General features: G+C 43.4%; 1 protein-coding gene and 1 long non-coding RNA gene across 5 annotated transcripts in view; both read left to right on the forward strand.

The window, feature by feature from the left end:
• The window catches only part of Plekha7 (pleckstrin homology domain containing A7), a 213,429-nt gene extending 211,802 nt beyond the window's left edge, over positions 1-1,627 (forward strand). For 2 of the 4 annotated variants that reach the window (XM_042691307.1, XM_042691309.1), the window contains one exon: positions 268-1,627. Coding sequence is in view for 2 of the 4 variants with exons in the window: in XM_042691309.1 (XP_042547243.1) it covers positions 268-290 (23 nt within the window). In the remaining 2 variants the exon portion in view is untranslated. The remainder of the gene's footprint in view (positions 1-267) is intronic. The other 2 variants (XM_042691308.1, XM_042691311.1) reach the window with 1 other exon arrangement.
• Positions 1,628-9,956: 8,329 nt separating this feature from the next.
• On the forward strand, positions 9,957-24,575 carry LOC122117695. Its single transcript, XR_006149225.1, has 3 exons — positions 9,957-9,968; positions 12,115-12,116; positions 24,378-24,575. It is a non-coding gene; the product is annotated as an uncharacterized LOC122117695 (long non-coding RNA).
• Positions 24,576-25,020: the final 445 nt, after the last annotated feature.

Genomic DNA, 25,020 nt, shown 5'->3' on the forward strand with positions numbered 1-25,020 from the left:
AGGGTCTTGCCCAGGTCCTTTTCCCTAGTGCACAAGGAACCAATTTAGGGCCAGCATGTATCAAGAGTTAGAGAGGGAGTAAAGTCCCATACCGAGATGACTCCTAGAAGCCCCGGGTCCCTTCACAAGCGGCCTCAATGCCTAAGCTCCCTGCTCTGCTGCTTTGTCTGCCATCCTGTCATGTGTGCACAGACATGCCCACCGCCAACTCTCTGGACATGAACATGGCATCTCCAGCTTCTCATTGTCTCTTGTGCTTTTTGTCAGCCCAGGCAGTGACTGATCCATGACTGGCCCAGTGCGCAGAGGAGCCTGGAATCGGGGGCCCACTGGCATCAGCTTCCTCCCAGGAGATCAGCTATTCTTCCCCCTCAGAAAACGCTTCCAGCTAAGCAGGGGTCCTGGCTGGCAGAAGAAACAGCCCAACACGGGGCATTGCTCACAGGGATCGGTCCAACATATACCCACCTGTTTAGTTCAGACTCCTTTTTACATGTGACAAAGGCACTTTTGACATAGGCTGTAAAATACTGACACTGTATTTTAGAATCAGAATGTATTTTATAATGTTCATCTCAAGGGCTGAGTGGCTAGAAAGGTGAGGCTGCAGGATTTTTTAGTTGTGCTTATAGATTCGGGTACTACTGGAATAGCAGGTAGGGATTGGAGGGAAAGCAGAGGCCAGTCCTATTGCTAATGAACTCAGGTGAAAATTGGGCTTGAGATTACATCAGATTTGTTGGCATGTTGTCCAGGAAAAGAGGGGACCACGGCTATAGAGCTCAGCATCCCTGACGTGACAGCCCGCTGTGGGTGCATCTCTACCAGGATTGTGCATGGAGCCATTCTATGCCTTGGACGTGGTTTAGGTTTAGGACAACACTGTTCAAGAGCTTTGGACTCCACAACTTCAGCAAAGTTTCCCTAAGCAAAGCACTCTTCTCAGAAAAAACAACAACAACAAAATTGGCTTCATTAGAAAACATACATCGAAGATACACAGAAAAGGTAAGAAGAAGCAACTGTACTGTATCAGAGCAATAAACTCCACACTGGGTGGAGTCTACCTAAAGGTGCCTGACTGAATGACGTCCCTCCAGACAGGAGAACTTCTGTTGTCTTCCCTGGAGAAATCCAGGACAGCTTCCCTAGGCATGGGTCTGTTGGGAAGAGAACAGGCAAAGCGCTTGTCACCAGGAGGGCCAAGATGGCAAGACTTTGACTTGACTTTCAGCCCAAATAAGGCGGCCACCAAGCCAGGCTAAGTGTTTCTGGTCCTTTATTTAAGTTGTCTCATGATATTCTTCATATAAGAAATAATGTTTAAAAAGGAAAAAAAAATTACCTCTGTTGGGTGGAGCCACTCTTTAGATGAAAATTTGACTAAGCTCAGAAAAAAAAAATCTTGAATATATTTAGAAGTTACTATTTTTAACTAACTCCATATGCTGCCAGTATCAACTTCATGACATTTGCCAAAATAAAATTTTATTTTTTGCCTTTATAAGATTTTGTTGGAAAAAGGAAATGAATATTTTGCGAGAAAAAGCTAATTTAAATAAAAGTGTTAATGGTTTGCAAAAAAAAAAAAAAAGTGATACATAGATTAAAATATTAACCCGATGTGTTTCCTGCTTCTTGCTGACTAAATTCTCTCCTGATGGCTTGTGTGCTTTTTCATTTCTTGGGAAAATCCTCAGTATCACCTCTTCCAGCTGCTTGTCTGGTTCTTCAGCACTTGGGTTGTTTTTCCTGATGACAATTCCTTGACACTTGAATGACTATGGAGGCCTGGAGAAAGCAGGGTAGGTTTTGGCAACTAGACAGGGTGCCCTCCACCCTACCCTAGTCAAGGAGCCACCAGACTGTGGACTCTTGTGTGGGGCCAATTTGGCAGGCAGACTGTAATCCAATCCAAGACAGCACTGGGGATGCCCGGGCCCCTGTCCAACCCACACACCACGGGCTCATCCCAATGAAGCGAGTTAGTGACGGACCATTGCAAACTGGATTTGCATTTAATTCATTTTGACTTGTGATGTATGCTAAAAGCAGAAGGCAGGAGGCCAGTTTGGTTTAGGGATGTGTATATTTCAAAGCTTGTTGTTATGACCATTTTTCTTCACTGCCAAGAAGAGCATCCGAGGTTTGGAATGACTTTCCAAGTATTTAAACTGGAGAAAGTAGATTCCAAGACACTTTGGACAGAAGATACCACTGCTTTTATAGACACTGATCTTAATTTTAAAGTTAAAAAAAAAAAAAGAAACACTTCTCTAGTTTTAAACATTAGTTGGAAATGTCTCCATAACAGATGAAAGGGGTGAGGAGATGATTCCAAGACTGAGTGCAATGGCTTCAAATATAAAAATTAAAAAGCCCACAAGAAGCAAGAGCCATAATAACCATCCCACAGCTCACCATCTGTGGACATTTTCTCTGCAAAAGCCTATCAATGGTTCTTTACTGTTGGTCTTGTTTTTTGTTTCACACATGCAATCCTGTGTATGAGGGAACATGGCTACACTAGCTGCCTTTTCCAGAATGTTCTGTCGGGGAATGGGTATAGACTGTGCTATGAGAATCAGTTTCAATCTGCCGAGTGTGAGAGGCCCTCAGTTACAGCAGGCAGAAAGTACCATGGTTGAGAAAAGCTACAGGCCAGTTCATCTGTGTAAGAGACAGCATGGCCTGGCCCTTTTCTACCTCCAAGAGGGACTGATTCTCTGGCTGTCACAGGTAAGATGGGGCCTTCGTGAAGGCGCTGTGCATACTTCAGGATGGGGGTGATGCTGGAAAACTCCAGAGAGTCCAACTTCACTTCCTGACATGGAAACCTAGATTCTGGACAGAGAAACAGTGGGATTGCGGCTGGTGAAGGGAATGTAAATTCACTCTTCTCACATCCATTTGGTGACCTCTTAATTCTAATTTTAACCTAGGTTCAGGCCCAGGATGACTGTTTTTTTTAGTAAGAACCAACAAGACCATTTTAAGATCTAGTCTCAAACAGGGATTAGGATAGGAATAAAGTCTTTTCCTAACCCCTACTTGATCCTCCCAGACTGTCAGTGTCCTCAGTACAGCAGACATCATTTAAATGATGGTACTGTATGTTCAGTTTGTGAGGACACACCAACTAGACGCGGAAAACAAACATCTAGTTCTTGCCATTCCCTCTGCTGCCTGCCTTGGGGGCTGGCTGAGGGTGTGTGAGCTGCATCTGGCCCCTTCCCTTCCTGCTAAGGCCTTGGCTGTCTTCAGGTAAGCTGGTTTCTTTGGAGTTGTTTATCCTGGCTATTTTTGATGGCAGCTCAAGGCCAAGGAATCATCTGTCCACAGGTGCGATCCAGGGGCCTGCAGCCTTTCCCGGTCAGTTTAGAGAAGGAAGGTATGTAGAGGAGGGGAGAGAGTGGATCCAGATCCTCTCTCAGCCAGACAAGAGCATCCTGGGCTCTGGGAGTTTCCTGAACCAAAGCACAGTACTCTGTGGTAAGTCCTTTTGTGTTCACACCAAGGGTGGGAAAGAGGAGGCAAATTATTTGTCTAATCTACAAATCACATTTCTGAGATACAGCAGGCCAATGCTAGGAGCCCTCTGTTTAACTCAGCATCAGATGTGGGGCTTTGCAGGGGACTTTGCCAATGTGGGTTGCACGTCATCAATATGAAAAGAACAAAGGGATCAGGCTGGGAAAACATGAAAAATGGCAGCCCCTCCCAGTGTGGTAAACACGCCACGCTTTTGCCGCCTCCTCTCAAAAGGCTCCCACTTTCATTGCTCCTCTAGCAAAGAAACCTTTCTTCAGAGCGAGTGGCAAGGTACAAAGGCAGAGCACAAAATGTGCGCACATCACAGTCCCCGCAATTCTGTTTGAACAAGTATATTGATTGGGTCTGACCCTGTTACATTTTTTCCCTATTATTTGAAAAGGTGCATCTAAGTGTAGTGAATTGAACCAGCAGAGCTGAACTTTCCATGAAAACTTCTTGAGGTATTTCTTTAGTTCAAAGCTTTTGAATTTTAAAGGGCATTTTTAATACGAGTCTGTTGAGTATTCCCTGCCACAGCCCAACAAGGCATGTTAAATGCAGATGAGGCTGCAGAAGGAGGCTGGAAGTGGAGGCAGAGGCCTGGGCTACAGGGTGTGGACTAGTTGGGCCTTGGGAGGGAGATCCAGGCTTTAGGGGAAAGGCTGAATCCCAAGCTTAGGAAGAAGCACAGGCTCTACAAGGGACTTTTCTGAGCTCAATGGGGACAGGTTAGTGACGGGAAGGTTTCACGGTGCAGTTCCACGAGACAGGAACCACTTTGGACCCCTTGCCCTGCAGCAGGGCAGTCTCCAGTGAGGCTCTTTGCCACTCCCACTCACTGTCCCCCACATCGCCCTAGAGCTGAGATGGAAGAAAAGTCCGTTGGTCCCAGCATCAGGCAAGAATCTGCTGTAACTATTCACAGTCACACACACACATGCACCTTATTTCCATCCTCAGCCCTGGATCTACCTCCCTGTTCTATCCCAGATGCGTTCCCTTTACAGCTCCATTCTCCCACTTACTTGTTATCTCTGGATGTTTTAGTTGTGAGTGCCCCTTCACTACCCAAGCCCAGGGCCTTGGAACTATTCACGTCGCCTCATTTTCCTCACAGTGGTGGCTCACTGAGGATATATAGCTCCTTTTTTAAAATTTTTTTTATTATGAAAATACTGTACAGAGGGGTTACAATTACATGGGCAAGATAATGAGTACATTTTTTTTTTATTTTTTTTTTTTTGTCGGTCGTGGGGCTTGAACTCTGGGCCTGGGCGCTGTCCCTCAGCTCTTCAGCTCAAGGCGAGCGCTCTACCACTTGAGCTACAGCGCCACTTCCGGTTTTCTGGTGGTTTATTGGAGATAGGAGTCTCATGGTCTCTCCTGCCCGGGCTGGCTTTGAACTGAGATCCTCAGATCTCAGCCTCCTGAGTAGCTAGGATTACAGGCGTGAGCCACCAGCGCCCGGCATGAGTACATTTTTTATCAAGCATTGTAGCCTCCTTCTTTGTTTACCCTTCCCAGCCTCCCCCCCCCCCCCCACCAAAGTTTTAAAGTTCGTTTTCTTTTTTTGGTCCAGTCTTGGGGCTTTAACTCTGGGCCTGGGCGCTGTCCCTCAGCTCTTCAGCTCAAGGCTAGTGCTCTACCACTTGAGCCACAGCGCCACTTCCAGCTTTTTTTCTTTCTGCTTGTGTGGTGCTGAGGAATCGAACCCAGGTCCTTGAGCATGCAAGGCAAGTGCTCTACCACTGAGCCACCTTCCCAGCCCATAAAGTTCGTTTTCGACATGACAACTTGTACTTCTCATTGTTGCAACGGGTCCACCTGTATCCTTATTTAAATGACTTGTTTTTCCCCTTCCCCTCCACAAATTATGCTGACATCAAATACAGTGAAAGCAGGGGTTATACTGTGGGGGAGGGACATACAAAGCAACAAAGAAATAATCTTACAAATGCGTTAGAAACAAATGCATGAAAGAAAAAAACATTTAAATACATATCGTAGGGTTCATTTTCCTAACATCACCTTATCTGACCTTTTCTGTTTGACTCATACATATACTAAATATTGCAAATAAGGGAAACCATGGGACCTATGTTTCTTTGGGCCTGGCTTACTTCACTTAATATAATTTTTTCCAAGTCTTTCCATTTCCTAACAAATGGGGCAATGTCATTTTTTCTGATGGGGGCATAGAATTCCATTGTGTATATATACCATATTTTCTTGATCCATTCATCTACTGAGGGGCATATGGGTTGGTTCCATATCTTAGCTATAATAAATAATGCTGCAATAAACATAGTTGTGCTGGTAGCTTTAGTTAGAATGGCAAAAATCAAGAACTCTAATAACAACAGATGCTGGAGGGGATGTGGACAGAAGGGAACCTTACTTCATTGTTGGTGGGAGTGTAAACTTGTTCAACCACTTTGGAAAGTAGTATGGAGGTTCCTCAAAAGACTCCACATAGAATTCCCCTATGACCCACCAGTCCCACTTTTGGGCATTTACCCGAATGTTTATACAGCTCCTTTTGACCAAGGTTCTAGCTTCTTGTTTGTCTGGGTCTGCTTCCTCCTACAGCCTTTTGGTGTAGAACTCAAGCTCAGGCAGAGGATCCAGAAAATGAGGTCCTGTGCCAAAAGAACCCAGGCCTGAGCATCTTAGCAAGACCCTTTTGGCCCAGTCTCTGCCCTGTCTACTGAGACAGTGGCTGAGGGAGTCACTGTGGAGTCAGAATTACAGGAAAAACTGGTTTTAGGTCCATCTCTGCCCCTCATATCCAAGTTCCTCCACCTTGTTCTATAATCCTCCCTCCCCCCTTCGTCCCCTGCCCACCCTGCCAGCTTATCTACCTGCATATTGGAATTCGTTTTCTTGGTTTTCATTGTCAGGCCTTTCTGCTGTTGCCTGTGTTTCTCCAGGCCACACTAACCACTAGTCACAGCAACAGTTCAGACATCATGGACTCTTCCCTGCTCTGCTTATCCTGGGAGGCTCAGCCCGAGTCTCTGCGTCATTCCAGAGAGGGCCCAGACACCTCAGGTGAGCTCACACAGGCTTCACTTTTTCCTACTTGCAGTAAATGACTACTATGAACATGCCCCTCACTCTGCCTGTGCATTCATTCCAGGGAAGCTGCTTCTGCCCGCTGTGTGGTGCCTCCGAACCGCAGCCCTCTGAAGCGCCGCCGCTTCGCTCTGTCATCTGCAACTGCAGTATGCACACGGGTGGGAGCCGTTCTGCTTCCTCAGTTTCTATCTCTTTGGCCCGTAGTAGGGCAGCTTGTGCTTGTTTACCTGACGCTGGTGAGGGCCGCTCTTCAGCCTGTAGTCTCTCTCTCCCTGTGTGGCACTGGCACATCGTGTCTCCCTCCCTCCCTCCCTTGGGACTCTGCTCTCTCTCCTTTATCTATTACTGCATGGTAAACTGTACCAAAACATCGTGGTGACTTAATACCACAACAGCTTATGATCTCAGGCGGTTTGAGGTTGTTTGTGCTCAGCTGGATAGATCTTCAGCTCCAGAAAGGAAGGCAGGGACTGAGCTGCCCGGTGTCTTCACTCACATGTGCGGCACTGCAGCAGGTGTGGCTGGACAAGCTGGATGGCTGGGCAGCGTCCGCTCTCCCTTGGCCTCTCCAGTAGCTGCCTAGTATCTTTTACAGTAGGAAAGCATTGGGGTAGCTGGACATTTTATCTGAGCTGGCTTCCCAGGGAAGCAAAGCGGTCAGATATTTAAATACTAGGCCTGAGCCACACGTCTATCTTAGTGCTTGGGAGGCTGAGGTAGGAGGATTTCCAGTTGAAGGACAGTCTGGACTACATAGTGAGACTCTGTCTCAAAAGCAAGAAAGAAGGGAGGAAGGGAAGGGAAAGGAAAGAGAGGAAAAGAAAGGAAAAGGGAAGGAAAGGAAAAGAAAGGTAATCTAGAACTGGCACAGCATCATTTTCACATTCTCAATTGCTTAGCATACAAACTACAAAATGAGATAGTGTCTATGACCCTTGATGTTATGATTTGTATATGGAATGTCTGCCATAGGTTCCTGCTGATCCCTTGGTCCTCAGCTGGTGGCACTATTTTGAGAGGTGCTGGAAACCTTAGAAGGTGGAGCCTAGTTGGAGGAAGTAGGTCATTGGAGTTAAGCCTTTGGAGGTTATATCAAGCCTCTGGCCTCCCCGCCCCTTTCCTGTCTGTCATGATATAAGAAAGCCTCTGCCACATGCCTCCTACTCTTATGATATTATATCTCACAGGGATTCAGAATCAGTGGACCCAAAGACTGAGCTGAATCCATGAGCTAAAATAAACCCTTCTTCTCTTTAAGTTGTCTTTCTCTGGCATTTGGTCACAGCAATGTAAAAGTAACTGACAAAGAAAATTGCTACCAGAGAAGTAGGATTGTTGTTGTGAATAAGGTTATGTTGGTTTTTTTTTCTAGCCTTTGAAACTGGTTTATAGGAAGAATTTAGAAATGTTTGGAGATGTGGGATAGAAAAGGCTTAGATTGCTGTAAGCTCTACTTAATGAGCAATTATGGTGGGTGCTCAGAAAACAAGAATGCCAGTAGAAATGTGAATGGTAAAGATGGTGCCCCGGAGGTTTCAGATGTGAACGCAGACTTGGGAATTGGACTAGAGGCCATTCTCGTACATTTTGTCATTCTTCTTGTCTACGTTTTTTCTCTGTCCTGAGGCTTTGCCTTAGTCTGAGTTTAAAGGTAATAGATTCACTAATTTGGCAGAGGAATTTCAAGGCCAATGTAGCTTTCAGGCTGTGCCATAGTTATTGACTGCTTTTTGTCACACTTATTACACTACAAATCAAAATCAAAATGTAGATTAGAAAGAAGAAAAACTTACAAGTTGGTAAGTTTATACATTTGGAGATAAGGAAGGCATGATTTCTGAAGAGATTAATGCCATTCAAGAGAAACATGAAACCACAGGAAAGAGATGTTGAGAACATCCCAGGATTGGTCAGACCTGCCCATATCAGGGTTATTGAAAAGAGTTTGGAAAGAGAGCTCCAGGCACCCTGCTTGCACAGGGCTGCCTTGAGAAACGTTCCCCTTTGTTCAAATACGTCTACATTTCAGAGGCCACTATAGCTGAAGTTAGCAACAGACTTTAGCATTGTCCATGTGGTACTTGTGTACTGGTTTTGCAGGCATGAAGAATAGAATTGTGAGGTCACTAAGGCTTCCACTGAGATTTCAAAGGAAAACCAAGAGACCAAGCAATCTATGTGTGACAGAGCCTGGGTCTCTCTAGGTATAGTCTCTAAGAAAACCTTGAGTATGAAGCCTAAGCTGCAGTGAAGCCCCCAGGCTGTTGGAGATCCAGGAACCTGGCATGTCTACCAGGAAAGAAACAGGCAACAAGTGGAGGCAGCTCAGGAGAGAGGCCATGAGGGCTACAACAGACAACGCTGTCCTGGCCAGGTGTCCCACGCCCATTGGAGTTCAAACTGCCATCAGAGAGCTACTGCTGGTTTTAATCTGGCTTTGGGTCTACCCTTTTGGATGCCCCTATTCTCCCCACTTTTGGAATGGGAATGTTTACTCTTGGCCATTGTAACTATTTAACAGGGTCTTACAGCTCAAGCGTCTACTTTGAGTCTCAGACTTTAGTCTTGAACTTTGGTTTTGGGACAATGGTGTTGGAACTACTAAGGCTTTGTCCCTCTTGGAGAGGGACTAAGTATATTTTTCATTGTAAGACAACCTTGTGGGATTGGCAGTAGCAGAATGCTATGGCTTGAATATGAAATGACGCCCACAGGCTCATGCATTGAGCACTTAGTCCCCAGTTGGTGGCACTATTTGGGGAGGTGCTGGGGCCTCGGTGGAGGAAGTAGGTCATAGATTCCTTGTCCTTTCCTCTTTCTGAGCTTTTTGTCCACCATAAAGTGAGAAGCTCTATCAGGTATGATGTTGTACCCTGCTTATGAGCCCAGAAGCAATGGAGCCAAGGACTGTGAGATGAAATCTCTATAACCATGAACTAAAATAAATCCTCTCTTAAGTTGTTCTTAGGTGGTTAATGGTGACAGTGAGTCAAATGGAAACTGACACACTTGCCAACTAGAGAACTTCTGCAATGCAGAATTGTCCTCAAGTAGCTCTCTCACTGGCCAGCCTTCAAGCTCCTGGAAGTCTGCCCTTTGCTCAGTGCCCAGCTTATCACAGATGCTTGCTGACCACTGAGAGGAGGGTGTGAGTGGATGGGCTGTGATGTCTGCCTGCATTCTAGACGGGCTGGCCTTGGAGTGACAATGCAGAGACCCACCTAGGGAAGGTGCTGATAGGGTGAGCCCCCGCTGAGCTGTGAGATGCATGAGTATGCATGTGTGCATGCAGTGCGATGGATCGCTGACCTTGGCACTTTGGAGAAGAGGATAGCAGAGGGGTCTAGGTCTGTATGGTCATGGTATGTATGGTCATGGTTATAATCAATACTTCTTTACCCTCCTGGAGACTTGCCCACTGTTGTCAAATCGAAGTTATACTGGAAGGCCTACTCACCTCAGGTCAGAATTATCAGGTTGTTATGGTTAATAATAATACCATACATAATAAACACATCTATTAAATACTTATGTTTTGGACACCTCGCATTGTACTATGGCAGATACAATTATAGTAATATGTTCCTCCAGCCACACAGTCATTCAAGACTCATGTCTAGATCTAATTAGTCTTTAAGATTAATGACCAGTGGACTGCACACTTCCCTGAGTCTTGGGAGCTGGGAGTAGTCTAAGAGTGTCCTGATGTCCTTAGGCTATACCAGTGAGAGACACTATCTTCACTTCAGCATTCCTCCAGCCCACGGTCTGGCCCCTGAAAGGTTCCTCCACTCACTCCCAGCAATAGGTAGATTCTGGAAAGGAGCAGTCCAATGCAGAGAGTACAAGATAGGCTTGCAAGGCTCTGCCACTTGAGCTACACCTACTCCTGTTTTGCTTTGTTTGTTTTTTAGCCCCGAGTAGCTAGGTTCATAGACTATGCTTAGTTCAAGGGCTGCCTTGCCAGCCCTGTGACCTTGGGCAAGTTCCCTTACTACTCCCAGCCTCATTTTCCTCATCAGTAATGTAAGGAGATTATATTGATATGTATCCTGGTCAGGTTATTGTAAGGATTAAACATACACAGAAAATGCTAAGAACAGTTCCTGGCCTCATAGGAAATGCTAGAAAATGACATGCATCACTGTTGATCTGCGCTTCAGGCGTAGTCATCTACCTTGTATTAGACTTTAATTTTATTTACTTGTATATTGCTTGATCCCCTTAGAAAACATTAGCTTCCAGGCAACAAGGACATCTTCTTGTTACTGTGTTATCCTAGTGTCCACAACAATGTCTGCCAAAAGAAGGTGCTAAGAAACAAGTTGTTTTATGAGCTGCTGAATGAATAATGAAGTCATAGCCTGTTAGCCAGGGAAACTGCTCTCTCAGATGACTTGGTCTCTCTCTGCTCTTGTGTGTCTTAGACTGTGCCCCCCAGAGAACATTCCTAGCCCCTTATTTCTAAGTTCTTTGAGCAGTATAGAAAAGCAGTGCTCATGAAATTCAAAATCAGACGAGCCCTTATTTGCTCTACAACCTTAACAAGTCACTTCTCTTTGCCTCTCTTTGTCCCCCTCCTTGTCCTTTCTTTCCCCTCCCCTTTCTTTCTCCAAACTTCAATGTCCTCCTTTGAAAAATGGGTCTATTAACATCTACCTTACCTGGGTCATTGTGAGACCTAAAGCAGGTCATTCTTATGACTGGCCTGGTTTTGCTCGCATATCTGACTCTTTATGAAGAAGAGTGCTCAATGTAGTTCTTCTATTATTAGGCCCTGCCTCCTTCTCTTGACTGGGTAGGAGATGCAGGTTTGGGGTCATCTGCTGTACACCCGTCCTGTTCGGTCCTCATCCTTTGCCAGCCTTTTCAGGCAGCCGCCTGCAATGGAGTGGGGAATGCAATGGCCCAGTGCTTTTGAAGCTGGGATTTGAGAAGCCTGGCCACTGCCAAGCAGCCTCCCCGGGCGCTTCTGGTGCTAAGGACAGGCCTGTCCTTGGAGGCCTCCTCCTGCAGCCCTGTGGCTATCCACCTGACATCAGATCAACCTGCGCAGTCCCTTTGATGTTAGTCCCCAAACTGTAGCCCCGTGCCCTGCTCTGAGGACCTGGGCTTTGAAGTTGGCCTATAAATTGAGCTTTCAGGAAGAAAGTTGTCTGTTGTGGCTCAGAGCACAGAAAGGCCCTGTAAAGGCATGCGGAGTGCACTGATAAATAATTCTTTCTGGGCCCAAGAAAGAGTCGTTCCATTTAAGGGGGAGGAAAATTCCCTTGACCTTTTCATTGAAGTTGGGGGTATGGGTAGTTAGAGAGGGTTTTGTGTTTTCTCACTAAAGCCATATGGGAAAGGCAGATCCCTAAGAGCTGAGCTCCAGGGACTGCCCTTCATGGGTTCCCTGTCTCCTGATGCCAGGTCCCCTCAGCCTGGCTTGCTCTCTCTGACCTCCTTGTCCCCTGCCAAGAGGCAAGGCTGAGGGGAAGCTTGGGTCTTTTACTAGAAGAGAAGTTTCAGCCCCTAGGGCAAACCCTACCTTTGTTTCTTTCAAATGCCTGGCATAGTTAAGAGGTGAAGGAGAAAGGAAGATGCCCTGGGTTTTCTACCTGAAGGACCCCCCCCCCCCACACACACACACACAATTAGACATTGGCTGACATGCTCCAAGCACAGGCCAAACCTCAACTGGGTTGGTTTAACAGAATGTGTGTTTATATGCAGAAGCCCTTTTCTTTCTCAGTACCAGGGTTTGAACCCAGGGCCTCAAGCTGGCTAGGTAAGCTCTTCACCACTTGAGCTACATGCCTAGTCCTTTTTGTTTTTGTTTCCTTCAGATAGGTTCTTGGTAATTTTGTTTGAGATGTCCACAAACTAGTGATCCTCCTGCTTCCACCTCCCCGAGAAGCTGGAATTATAGACATGTACCACCACACTCAGCTACAAACCTTTCAATAATACAAGGTACAAGGTATACAGAGAAAGTACACCAAATAACTCACAGCTCTGTGGGTAATCAGAAAGCTAATCCTTATGTAAGTGTACACCAGGAACAGGCTCGCCAGATTGCCTGTGGGCAACCCCCAACTCAGTCTCTCTTCCTCTCTCTTCCTCTCTTTCTTTTTATGGTACTCGAGAATAAACCCAGAGCCTCACACATGCTAGGCAAGTGCTCTCTCATTGAGCTGTATCTCTAGTCCCTTACTTGCTTTTCCGTTTAGTTTTACTATCTAAGCAAGTATTGCCAAAGGCTGTGACTTAGTTTGATTTGTTTGCTAAATTGGTACAAATAAAATAAAGAAATGTGTTCCTTTGTGTCTCTTTTTGCCATTGAACATCATATATATGGTATGCACGTTGCTTGAATTGTTCCATTTATGCTACTGTACCATATCTCATTGTTGAGTAAGAGTTCACTATTCCACTATTGATCTATTTGAGCATTTCCAGCTTAGAACTACTGCAGATGTTACTGCTATAAACACCTTTATACACAGCTGTTGGTGTATGTGCATTCATTTCTTTTGGTATGTATGAAAGTGTAGAGCTGCTACATCATAGGCTAAGTATATCTCCAACTTGTAAGTAATTGTACAAAGGGGTTACCATTTAACAGATCAGTTTATAATGTCACCCTGTTCATCATTCTCCCCCCATCCCGCCTAGCCCCTCAGCACTGCATATTAATGCACTGAATATTTTGACTGCATTCTCCCTGTCTTCTCTTTATTTATCTACCTCTCCTTGACCTCTTCATTGTGTATATAATAACACATTTTCTTGACCATTGAAAGGCATCTGGGCTGTTTCCACATCTTGGATATAGTGAATAATGTTGCACTGAACCTCATTTCTAGGTATTATTTTTAGACTATGTCAAATGGAGTTGATTTCCTGATTTCATTCTCAGTCTTTTCATTGTTGGCATACAAAAGAGCTGCTGATTTTGTGGGTTGTTGTTGTTGTTGTTATTATTATTATTATTTTTGTCTGTCATGGGGCTTGAACTCTGGGCCTAAGTGCTGTCCCTCAGCTCTTCAGCTCAAGGCGAGCGCTCTATCACTTGAGCTACAGCGCCACTTCTGGTTTTCTGGTGGTTTATTGGAGATAGGAGTCTCACAGTCTTTTCTGCCCGGTCTGGCTTTGAACCGTGATCCTCAGATCTCAGTCTCCTGAGTAGTTTAGGATTATAGGCATGAGCCACCAGTGCCTGGCTGTGGATTATTTTTTTATACCTTGCTACTTTGTTAAAGTTACCAGCTCTAGGAACTTGGGGGTGGAGTCTCTAGGGTCCATTAGGTATAGGATAATGTCATCTGCAAATAGGGATATTTTTAGTACTTCTTTTCCTATTTCATCTCCCTTTATGTCTTTCTCTTGTCTTGTTGGTCTGGCTATCTGGAAAAAGTGGGCATCCTTGTCTTGTTCCTGATTTAAGGAAAATGGTTTTAGTTTTTCACCATTGAGAATGGTATTGGCTGTAAGTTTGTTATAAATAGCCTTTATTATGTTGAGGAATGTTACTTCTATTCCTAGCTTCTTCAGAGCTTATTTCTGCTCCATTAAAAGATAATTTTTTTGCCTCCATTTACATTTGTTTTTCTTTCTGACTTTGTAGTGCTTTTACTATAATATGCCTATACGTGTGATTGTCTTGTCTTTATTATGATTGGGATTTGTAATGATTGTGAAATCTGCTGGTAGATGCCTTTTGTCAGTTTGGGAAGGTTTTATTTATTCTCTTTTTTTTTTTTTTTTTTTTTTTTTTTTTTTTTATTGTAAAGCTACTATACAGAGGGTCACAGTTACATGAGTGAGGTTATGAGTACACTTCCTCTTGAACATTGTTACCCCCTCCATTGTTTTCCCCCTACCATCCCCTCCCTCCCTCCCTTCCCCGAGGTTCTTTTTTTTTTTTTTTTTTTTTTTTGATTGTGATTAAATGATTACATAATTTCAAAGTCACAAGTTCATTCTAACTTCCCTGGAGCAAATTGTCTACCACAGTCTGTAATATATAACAGTGTTCACATGTTATATACCATATTTGTGATCAGCAGCATGAGGATATTTAGTAGTGGTTCAACCAGATGAGCGGGAGTTCTTTGTTTCTTAAGTCCTGTTAGTTTTGTCGTATCACTAACCTTTTGGATTTAGCATCCACTTATGAGGGAGACCATGTACCGTTTGTCTCTTCGTTCTTGGCTTACCTCGCTCAACATGATTCCTTCTAGCTCCATCCATTTCCCTGCAAATGCCATTATTTTGTCATTTCTAATGGCTGCATAATATTCCATTGTGTATAGATACCACAATTTTTGGATCCATTCATCTGTGGTGGGGCACCTAGGTTGTTTCCATATCCTAGCTATTGCGAACAGTGCTGCAATAAACATGGAGGTGCACGTGTCCTTGTATATTGGTTCCTGTTGTTCAGGGTAGATGCCTAGAAGTGGTATGACTGGGTCGTAAGGGAGGTCAATCTTTAGCTTTCTAAGGACCCTCCAGACTGCTTTCCAAAGTGGTTGTATAAGTGTACATTCCCACCAGCAGTGTAATAGGGTTCCTCTTTCTCCACATCCCCTCCAGCATTTGTCGTTGGCTGATTTGTGGATGTGGGACATTCTGACTGGGGTAAGGTGGTATCTCAGGGTTGTCTTTATTTGCATTTCCTTCACCACCAGGGATGATGAACATTTCCTCATGTGTTTCTTTGCCATTTTTATTTCTTCATTTGAGAAGTCCCTCTTTAGTTCCCTTGCCCATTTAGTAATTGGTTTGTTAGGTTTGGGAGGGATTAGTTTCTTGAGTTCCCTGTATATACAGGATGTTAACCCCTTGTCTGATATATTGCTGGTAAATATTTTTTCCCAATTAGTTGGTTGTCTTTCTAGCTTAGTTGCGATAGATTTAGCTGTGCAGAAGCTTTTTATTTTAAGGTAGTCCCATTTGTCGAGTCTCTCTCCAACTTGTTGTGACCCTGGGACTCTGTTCAGGAAGTTCCTTCCTGTGCCTATTAGTTCAAGTGTCTCTCCTACTCTGTCCTGCAGTAGTTTCAGAGATTCAGGTTTAATGTTAAGGTCTTTAATCCATTTTGAGTTGATGTTGGTGCATGGTGATAGGCTGGGGTCCACTTTTAGTTTTCTGCATGTGGCTGCCCAGTTTTCCCAGCACCAGCGGTTGAAGAGGCTGTGTTTCTTCCATTGTATGTCTTTGGCTCCTTTGTCGAATATCAGCTGGCTGTAGGCCTGTGGATTTATATCTGGATCTTCTATTCTGTTCCATTGGTCTTCGGGTCTGTTTTTGTGCCAGTACCATGCTGTCTTTGTGATTATAGCTCTGTAGTAGAGTTTGAAGTTCGGCATGGATAGCCCTCCCATATTGTCTTTATCCCCTAGAATTGTTTTGGCTATTCTAGGTCTTTTGTTGTTCCATATAAATTTTTGGACTGTTTTCTGTATTTCAGTGATGTACGTCATTGGGATTTTAATAGGAATTGCATTGAATTTGTATATTAATTTTGGAAGTATCACCATCTTTACTATATTAAGTCGGCCTATCCAGGAGCATGGGAGGTCTTTCCATTTCCTAGTGTCTTCTGCAATTTCTTTCTTTAACTTTTTATAGTTCTCATTAAATAGTTCTTTTACATCTTTGGTTAGGTTAATTCCTAAATATTTTATTTTTTGGGAGGTTATTGTGAATGGGGTTGCTCCCTTTATTTCCCTCTCTTCCTGTGCGTTATCAGTGTATAGGAAGGCAACTGATTTTTGTGGGTTTATTTTGTATCCTGCTATTTTGCCGAAGTGACTTATGATTTCTAAAAGTTTGGGGATGGAGTTTTTGGGATCGTGGAGGTATAGTATCATGTCGTCTGCAAAAAGGGATAGTTTCACTTCTTCTTTCCCTATGCGGATCCCTTTAATGTCTTTTTCTTGCCTTATTGCCCTGGCTAAGGGTTCTAGGACTATGTTGAAGAGGAGTGGAGACAGTGGACATCCTTGCCTTGTTCCTGTTTTTAGGAGGATTGGTTGTAGCTTTTCCCCATTAAGTATAATATTGGCTATTGGTCTGTCATAAATGGCTTTTATTGTTTTTAGAAATGTTCCTTCTATTCCTATTTTCTCCAGAGCTTTTAGCATGAATGAATGTTGAATTTTATCAAAGGCCTTTTCTGCATCTGTGGCGATAATCATGTGATTCTTGACCTTGGCTCTGTTGATATGCTGGATTACATTTATTGACTTACGTATGTTAAACCATCCCTGTGTCTCTGGGATGAAGCCTACCTGATCATAGTGTATTATTTTTTTTATGTGTTTCTGGATTCTGTTAGCTAGAATCTTGTTAAGGATCTTTGCATCTGTGTTCATCAAGGAGATTGGCCTGTAATTCTCCTTTTTGGTTGGGTCTTTGCCTGGTTTGGGGATGAGTGTGATATTGGCTTCGTAGAATGAGTTTGGGATAGCTCCCTCCTTCTCTGTTTCTCTGAAGAGCTTGAGGAGTATGGGTATTAGTTCTTCTTTAAAGGTCTTATAGAATTCTGCTGTGAATCCATCTGGTCCTGGGCTTTTTTTTGTTGGAAGACTTTTGATAGCTTCCTGTATCTCATTATAGGATATTGGCTTATTTAATTGGTTAACTTCTTCTTTGCTCAGTTTGGGTAACTTGTATTTCTCTAAAAATGCATCCATTTCCGCCAGATTTTCTTCCTTTAGAGAGTATAGCTTTTGAAAGTAGTCTGTTAGAATTGTTTGGATATCTTGGGTACGTGTTGTGATGTTTCCCGTGGCATCCCTAATCCTATTAATATGGGTTTCCTCTCTTCTTTTTTTAATTAATCTTGCCAACGGGCCATCAATTTTGTTTATTTTTTCAAAGAACCAGCTTTTTGTTTGGTTTATTTTGGTTATGGTTTTCTGATTTTCTAATTGGTTAATCTCTGCTCTCAATTTGGTTATCTGGCTTCGTCTAGTAGCTTTAGGTCCCATTTTTTCTTGTTTTTCTAGCTGTTTTAGTTGCAACATGAGATTATTTACTTGGTCTGTCTCCATTCTCTTGATGTGGGCACTGAGGGCAATAAATTTGCCCCTCAGGACTGCTTTTGCTGTGTCCCACAAGTTTCTTTGTGAGGTGTTTTCATTTTCATTGAGTTCTAGGAAATGCTTTATTTCTTCTCTGATCTCTTCTGTTACCCAGGCCTTGTTAAGGAGTGTGCTGTTCAATTTCCATGTATTAGAGAAATTTCTGCGGTATGCTTTGTTATTGAGAGCTAGCTTGATTCCACTGTGGTCAGATAGGATACAGGGGATTATGTCGATCCCTTTGTATTTGCTTAAGTTCCTTGAATGAACTATGATATGGTCTATTTTGGAGAAAGTTCCATGAGCTGCTGAGAAGAATGTGTACTGTGTTGTTTTAGGGTGAAATACTCGGTAGATGTCAGTTAATTCCGCTTGAAGTATGGCCTCACTTAATTCGGTAGCTTCTTTGCCAATCCTCTGGTTGGTAGACCTGTCCTTTGGTGAGAGTGGCGTGTTAAAGTCTCCTAGTATTATCGTATTGGGATCTATTTTATTCTGTAAGTTTGAGAGCATTTGTTTAACATATCTGGGTGCACCGATATTTGGGGCATATAAGTTGATGATGGTTATATCCTCCTCTTGGATTGTTCCCTTTATTAATATGTAATGTCCGTCCTTGTCTTTCTGTACTGATTTTAATGAAAAGTTTATTTTGTCAGATATCAGGATAGCTACACCTGCTTTCTTATTGGGGGAATTTGATTGGTAGATCCTTTTCCACCCCTTCACTCTGAGTTTGTTTGTATGTTTGGCTGAGAGGTGGGTCTCCTGAAGGCAACAGATGGATGGGTCTTGTTTTCTGATCCAGTCCTCAGTTCGTTTTCTTTTAATTGGCGAATTCAGACCATTTATATTAAGAGAAAGTATAGAGAGATGCATTGTTGTCCCTGCCATTCCGTTTTCCTAAGTTTTTCTTCTTTCCTTTCCTCCTGTGCTTGCTCAGTTAGACTTTGAGTAATGCCTGTTTGGGGCAGGTCCCAGTTCCTGGTTGCTTTCTTCAGGTTGTGTCCCCCCTCTTAGAATTCTTTGTAATGCTGGCTTAATGTTTATGTATTCATTTAGTTTTTCTTTGCTATTAAAAGTTTTCAGTTCTCCATCGAATGTGAATGCTAGCTTTGCCGGGTATATCAGTCTGGGTTGGCAGTTATTGGCTCTCAGGGCTCGTATGGTGCTTTCCCAGGCTTTTCTTGCATTCATTGTTTGTGTGGAGAGATCTGCAGTGATTCTAATTTTTTTCCCGTTGTAGTATAGCTCCTTCTTCATTTTTGCTGCATGCAGGATTGTTTCCTTATTATTCAGATCCATCATTGTTACTATTATGTGCCTAGAAGTGTTTCTCCTGGGATCTTGCTTGTTGGGTGTTCGATAAGCTTTTGTGATGTAGTTAAGATGGTCGTTTTTGAGGTGGGGAAAATTTTCATTGACTATCTTGTTAAATAGGTGTTGCATTCCCTTGCTCTGGAATTCCTCACCTTCGTCCACTCCGATTATGCGAAGGTTAAATTTTTTAGCATTATCTGCTTGCTCTTGAATTTCCCTTTGGTTTAATTTGAGTGATTTTTCCATATCTGTCACTTTTTGGTCCAGTTGGTGTATTCTGTCTTCTGTATCTGACACTCTACCTTCCATTTCATTCACTCTGTTGACCGTGGCTTCTATTGTGGTTTGCATGGTGGAAATGGATCCCTTTATGGATTCAATGTTGGTTCTCAGAGTACTGATCTCACCTCTCAATGAGGTGATATCAGTATGCATTACCTCTAATTTGGCGTTTATCTCACTTCTTACTGAGGTTTGTGCAGCTTCTATTTTTGCATCCAATTTTTGTTTGATATCCTGTATATCTTTTGATAGTTCATCCTTGTGCTCTTTCAATTTCTGATCCATTTCTCGCTTTATTTCTTGAGTCATTGCCTCCAGCAACCCTTGGATGTAGTTTTTGTCTTCCATTCCTGCTTTGCTCCCACTGGGGCTCTCCCCTGCGTGGCTGCTGGCTTTTGAGGTGAGCTTGCTGTCCTGGGTAGTGGTAAACCTTGTGATTTTTCTCTGTGATTTTCGCATGGGGGTTCAGGAGACTGCTCTTCAATCTTGTTTTGGTGTGTCTGTCTTTGCTTGGTTGCTGATTCCTGTAGGTCGTCAGTTGTTGTTGCAGTCCGTCAGTTGTTGTTGCAGTCCCTTATTTATTCTCTTAAAAAAATAATGTTTCCTATATTTTTCCAGTTCTCTCTTGCAGGCATTCCTCAGTTGTATGGGGACTTGCACTCTATCTTATATTCTCCCCTCCTGGGAAATGATAGTTCAAGAATCCATAGCACTGTTCATGTGAGATGACAAATTAGTGCTTCCTCTCTTTGAAGTACTTCTGCCAAGTTCTCCTTCACTTGGAAGCAATGCCTCTCTAACACCAGTAAAAGCAAACGCCAAAACGTTCATGGAACTTAAACATAGTGCTCTTCTGTTTCAATAACATAGAACAAAAGACATAGAGCAAAGATGTGGGAATTTTCCTAGTCTCAATGGTAAATGTTCATGTTTACAGGCTTCACTATGCCAGTGTTTGGTGCCAGATCTGATCAGCAGAGGCATCTGCACACTCTGGGTAATATATATATGGAACATGTGGGATCCTTGAAAGCATGGGTCCCAAGGCAGGTTGCCCATCTTACTTGAAGCTGACTAATTTCTCATTCTCTGCAGTACTGATTTGTAGGGCCAGATCATTCATTTGTTGGTCTTTGTCATACATTATAGATGCTTAGCAGTCTCTAGCATCTATCTACCTTAGCACTTCTTGGGTGCTAAATTATGACAAACCTAAATGATTTAGACATTTTCAGATGCTCCTGGGTTTAGGGCAAAATCATTTCTGGTGTTAAACACTGGTTGAAGGATAATACTGGAAAGACACACAATATAGGTTCTATTTGGAGCTACTACGAAGAAATAGTCTGCTTGGGAAAGGAAAAGAGCACCAGTTTAACCAGACAGGGGTTCTGATGGTGTGTTTTCCTTTAGTTTTGGCCATTTGGAAGCTCAAAATTGAATTAGATGTGTACCACATTAAAGAACCTCAATTCTTGACAAGAAATGTACTTATTACTTTATGTAACTGTAACCCCTCTGTACATCACCTTGACAATAAAAAAAAGAACAATTCCAGGCCTGATGTTGGAATCTCAATTCTCAGGCTGATTTTTTATTTCTAATATAAAAATTCTTTTGGAGGGGCTGGGAAGGTGGCTCAGTGGTAGAGCACTTGCCTTGCATGCTTGAGGCCCTGGGTTCGATTCCTCAGCACCACATAAGCAAAAAGAAAAAAGCCGGAAGTGGCCCTGTGGCTCAAGTGGTAGTGTGCTAGCCTTGAGCTGAAGAACTGAGGGACAGCGTCCAGGCCCAGAGTTCAGGCCCACGACTGGACAAAAAAAAAAAAATTATTTTGGAAATGGTTTCATGTATTTGAAGAGATTGACAGGCAAAATGGTGCTGTATGAACTCTAGCCTGGGGAGGCAATATCTGGGTATTGATAATGTCACAAGAGCCCCCATTTTTCGTGTGTGAATTAGGCTCCTTGCAGCAGTTGAGGGCAGTGAATAGAAGTCATGAATGTTGGAGAGAACAAGGAAGGTATTGTTTGGTAATGATAGGGCTTTCTTTGTGGCAAGCACATTGGAGATATTCCTTGGTTTTTCCCCTGCCAGAAATAATTGTGGGATGCTTTCTGGGAGTAGGACTGGGAGCTGACATTCAGAAATCAAGCTGATGGGAGTTCATGCCATAGTAATTTGGGTGTTAAAGTTAATGTGTACTTCCAGTTTGGAGACAGAAGAGTGAAGTCATTTCTTTCTTTGGAAATCACCCAAAAGCAACAAACAAGGAGAATGAGAAACAGAAGTGCAAACTCCATCTTCAACAAAACTAAAAGATATCCAAACTCTTAACTGAAATGGAGAAAGAACTGAAAACAAATCCCACATAAGGCTACAGCAGGATGTCCAGGATCTCAGTGAGCTGGCAGAGTGTTTGCTTTATGGTGAGTGTTTGCAGGACCAGTGTGCCAGAATGGCAGAGACAGAGATGTTGCATTTTGAACAGACATAGAATCTAATCTTCATTTATTCATACACACAATCCTGAATCATGAAAGAAACTTCTGCTAGCCTGACCCTTCACTAACATGAAAACCCCATAGAAGTTTGGAGAGAACCTGATTTACTGATGAGCCATGAGTTTTCTTAATCTACGAAAATGACAATTCTTTTCTCTCAAAAGGTTCTCCTCCCCCTCCTCCCCCTCCTCCTCCCCCTCCTCCCCCTCCTCCCCCTCCTCCTCCCCCTCCTCCCCCTCCTCCCCCTCCTCCTCCTCCTCCTCCTCCCTCTCCTCCCCCTCCTCCTCCTCCTACTCCTCCCTCTCCTCCCCCTCCTCCTCCTCCTCCCACTCCTCCCTCTCCTCCCCCTCCTCCTCCTCCCCCCCCCCCTCCTCCTCCTCCTCCTCCTCCTCCCCCTACTCCTCCTCCCTCCTCCCCTCCTCCCCCTCCCCCTCCCCCTCCCCCTCCCCCTCCCCCTCCTCCCTTCTCCCCTCCTCCTCCTCCCCCCTTCCCCCTCCTTCTCCTCCCTCCTCCTCCTCCTCCTCCTCCTCCTTCTTTCTTCTTCTCCTTCCTTCTCCTCCTTCTCCTTCTTCCTTCTCCTTCTCCTTCTTCTCCTTCTTCCTTCTCCTTCTCCTTCTCTTCCTTCTCCTTCTTCCTTCTCCTTCTTCTTCTTTCTTCTCCTTCTTCTTCTTCTTCTTCTTCTTCTTCTTCTCCTTCTCCTTCTCCTTCTTCTCCTTCTTCTCCTTCTTCTTCTTCTTCTTCTCCTCCTTCTCCTCCTTCTCCTTCTCCTTCTTCTTCTTCTTCCTTCTTCCTTCTTCTTCTTCTTCCTTCTTCCTTCTTCTTCCTTCTTCTCCTTCTTCTGGCTTTAAAACTTCCTGCTGGCTTTAAAACTGAGAACCTCAAATCTCAACCTCTTGAGTAGCTTGGATTACAGGCTTGAGCAACTGTTGCCTAGCAAGAGGTTATTCATGTTCACATGCTACATTCAATCTTACAAAGGTTACTGTTGACTTTTTTTTTTTGGGGGGGGGGGGTCAGTTGTGAGGCCTGAACTCTGGGCCTGGGCGCTGTCCCTCAGCTCTTCAGCTCAAGGCTAGCACTCTACCATTTGAGCCACAGAGCCACTTCTGGCTTTTTCTGCTTATGTGGTGCTGAGGAATCGAACCCAGGGCCTCATGCATGCAAGGCAAGCACTCTACCACTGAGCCAACTTTCTAGCCTCCCTGTTGGCTCTTTTTTCAAAATATATCCAGAATTCATTTCTCATGACTACAACCATTACTATACTAGTCCAAGTCATTGTGCTTACCTACAATATTGCTGTAACTCCATAAGCCTGCCATATTTTTTTTTGGATCCGGTCTTGGGGCCTGAACTCTGGACCTGGGCGCTGTCCTTCAGTTCTTCAGCTCAAGGCTAGCATTCTACCACTTGAGCCACAGTGCCACTTCCGGCTTTTTTCTTTTTCTTTTGCTTATGTGGTGCTGAGGAATCGAACTCAGGGCCTCATGCATGCAAGGCAAGTGCTCTACCACTGAGCCACCTTCCCAGCCCCGCCATATTTTTTTTTAACACAACAGCCTAATAACCAATATTGACCATGTTACTCTAATAAAAATTCTCCAAGGTCGTCTCATCTTCAGAATAAAACCCAAAATTCATCTACTGCTCTAATTATGTTTCTGTTCTCTTAGAACTCAGCTTACAACCCCTTGCTGCCTGTGCTTATTCTGTCATTGCATCTCTTTACTCTGCCTTAAAATATCTCACACACACACACACACACACACACACACACACACACACACACACACACACACACACACAGTTGTGTAGCTCTCCTTTACCAGAAGGCAAGCTTCATTTGAGCAGAGACTGACTTTGATGTACCCCTCAGTGTCTAGGAGAGTGCCTATTAATAGAGGTTCTCAATAAGTATTAGTAGTTGTTTGAATAGTAAAAAAAGAATGAATGCAGGATTTGTATGAGGATACTGCAATAGAGAAATAAATAATGTCAGGTGATGAACATTTGCCAGAAAAACACTGCCTCGAAATATTTCAACAATATGAAACAGTTTATAACTCTAATATTATAATGAAAATTTAGTTTCTATAAAGAAGATAGGCTGAAATGTGAGCAGGAAGAGAACTCAAAAATTGAAATATAAAAAGTGAAAATTAAATCGGAATGATAGAATGTACAATACTGAATCACAAGGGAAGAGAATAAAAATGACAAAAATGAAATGACATGGAGGCAGGAGATGAAATGTGTGCAAATGGAGTTCCTGAAAGAGAAAAGCTCTATTTTACAAATGAAAGCATTGAGACATCTTGCTCATATGAAAAAACATAATAGGTTTTAGAAACCTCATCCAATCCTCTAACTCTTAAAATTAGCCCCAAACTCTGTGATCTTCCATTGAAATTCATTCATTTGTTGGGGATATCACTGCAAACTATCTCTACTACTCTTTCCTATTGCCATAACAGAATGCTACAGGCTTCATAATTTATAAAGAAAAGAGGGCTGAGTGTGTAGGTTAGTAAAGCACTTGGCTAGCATGTGTGAAGCCCTGGGTTCAATCCCTAGCACATAAAAGTGTGATGTGTTAAAGCAGCAAGCACAGTTGTGCTGCGTTTTGGATATTTAGTTTTTTCTTTAGTTGAACACCATCTTGGTGTTTTCATTTATACCATCTAATATATGACACACTGTTGTAGTATGTATAATTTTGTGGTCTTTATTTCCCTTTGTATTCATTTTAAGCATCTATTAAATAAATTGTTGTATTGTGAAAAAAAAAATTAAGCCGGATATACTGTAGAGGGTAGTTCTTTGAATGCTAGGCAACATAGTTAAGACTTCATTTAAGAAATAAAAAGTTTAGGACCCTGTTATAGCCCAGTGGTAGAAAATGTACTAGCATTCTTAAGGCCCTAGGTTTGATTACTAACAACTCCTCTCCCCCCTCCCCCCCAAAAAAAAGTTATTCTGAGGCTGAGATATCTACAAACCCAATGTCAGTAGTTAGTGAGGGCCTCTTGTGATATCATCCATAGTAGAGCGGAAGGGTAGAAAGAGCATGTGTGAAAAGCACAAGGGGTTGAACCTGCTTTGTAACCACCTGCTCTTGAGGTGACTTTCCACAGCAGCCTTCAACCATTTATGAACAAGGCCCTTATGACCGCATCACCTCTTCAGAACCCCACATCTTAATACTGCTGCATTGTCAATTAAATCTC

This window comes from Dipodomys spectabilis, unplaced genomic scaffold (assembly GCF_019054845.1).
Source record: "Dipodomys spectabilis isolate Male_0828 unplaced genomic scaffold, ASM1905484v1 ptg000145l, whole genome shotgun sequence".
In the NCBI taxonomy this organism is placed as follows: Eukaryota; Metazoa; Chordata; class Mammalia; order Rodentia; family Heteromyidae; genus Dipodomys; species Dipodomys spectabilis.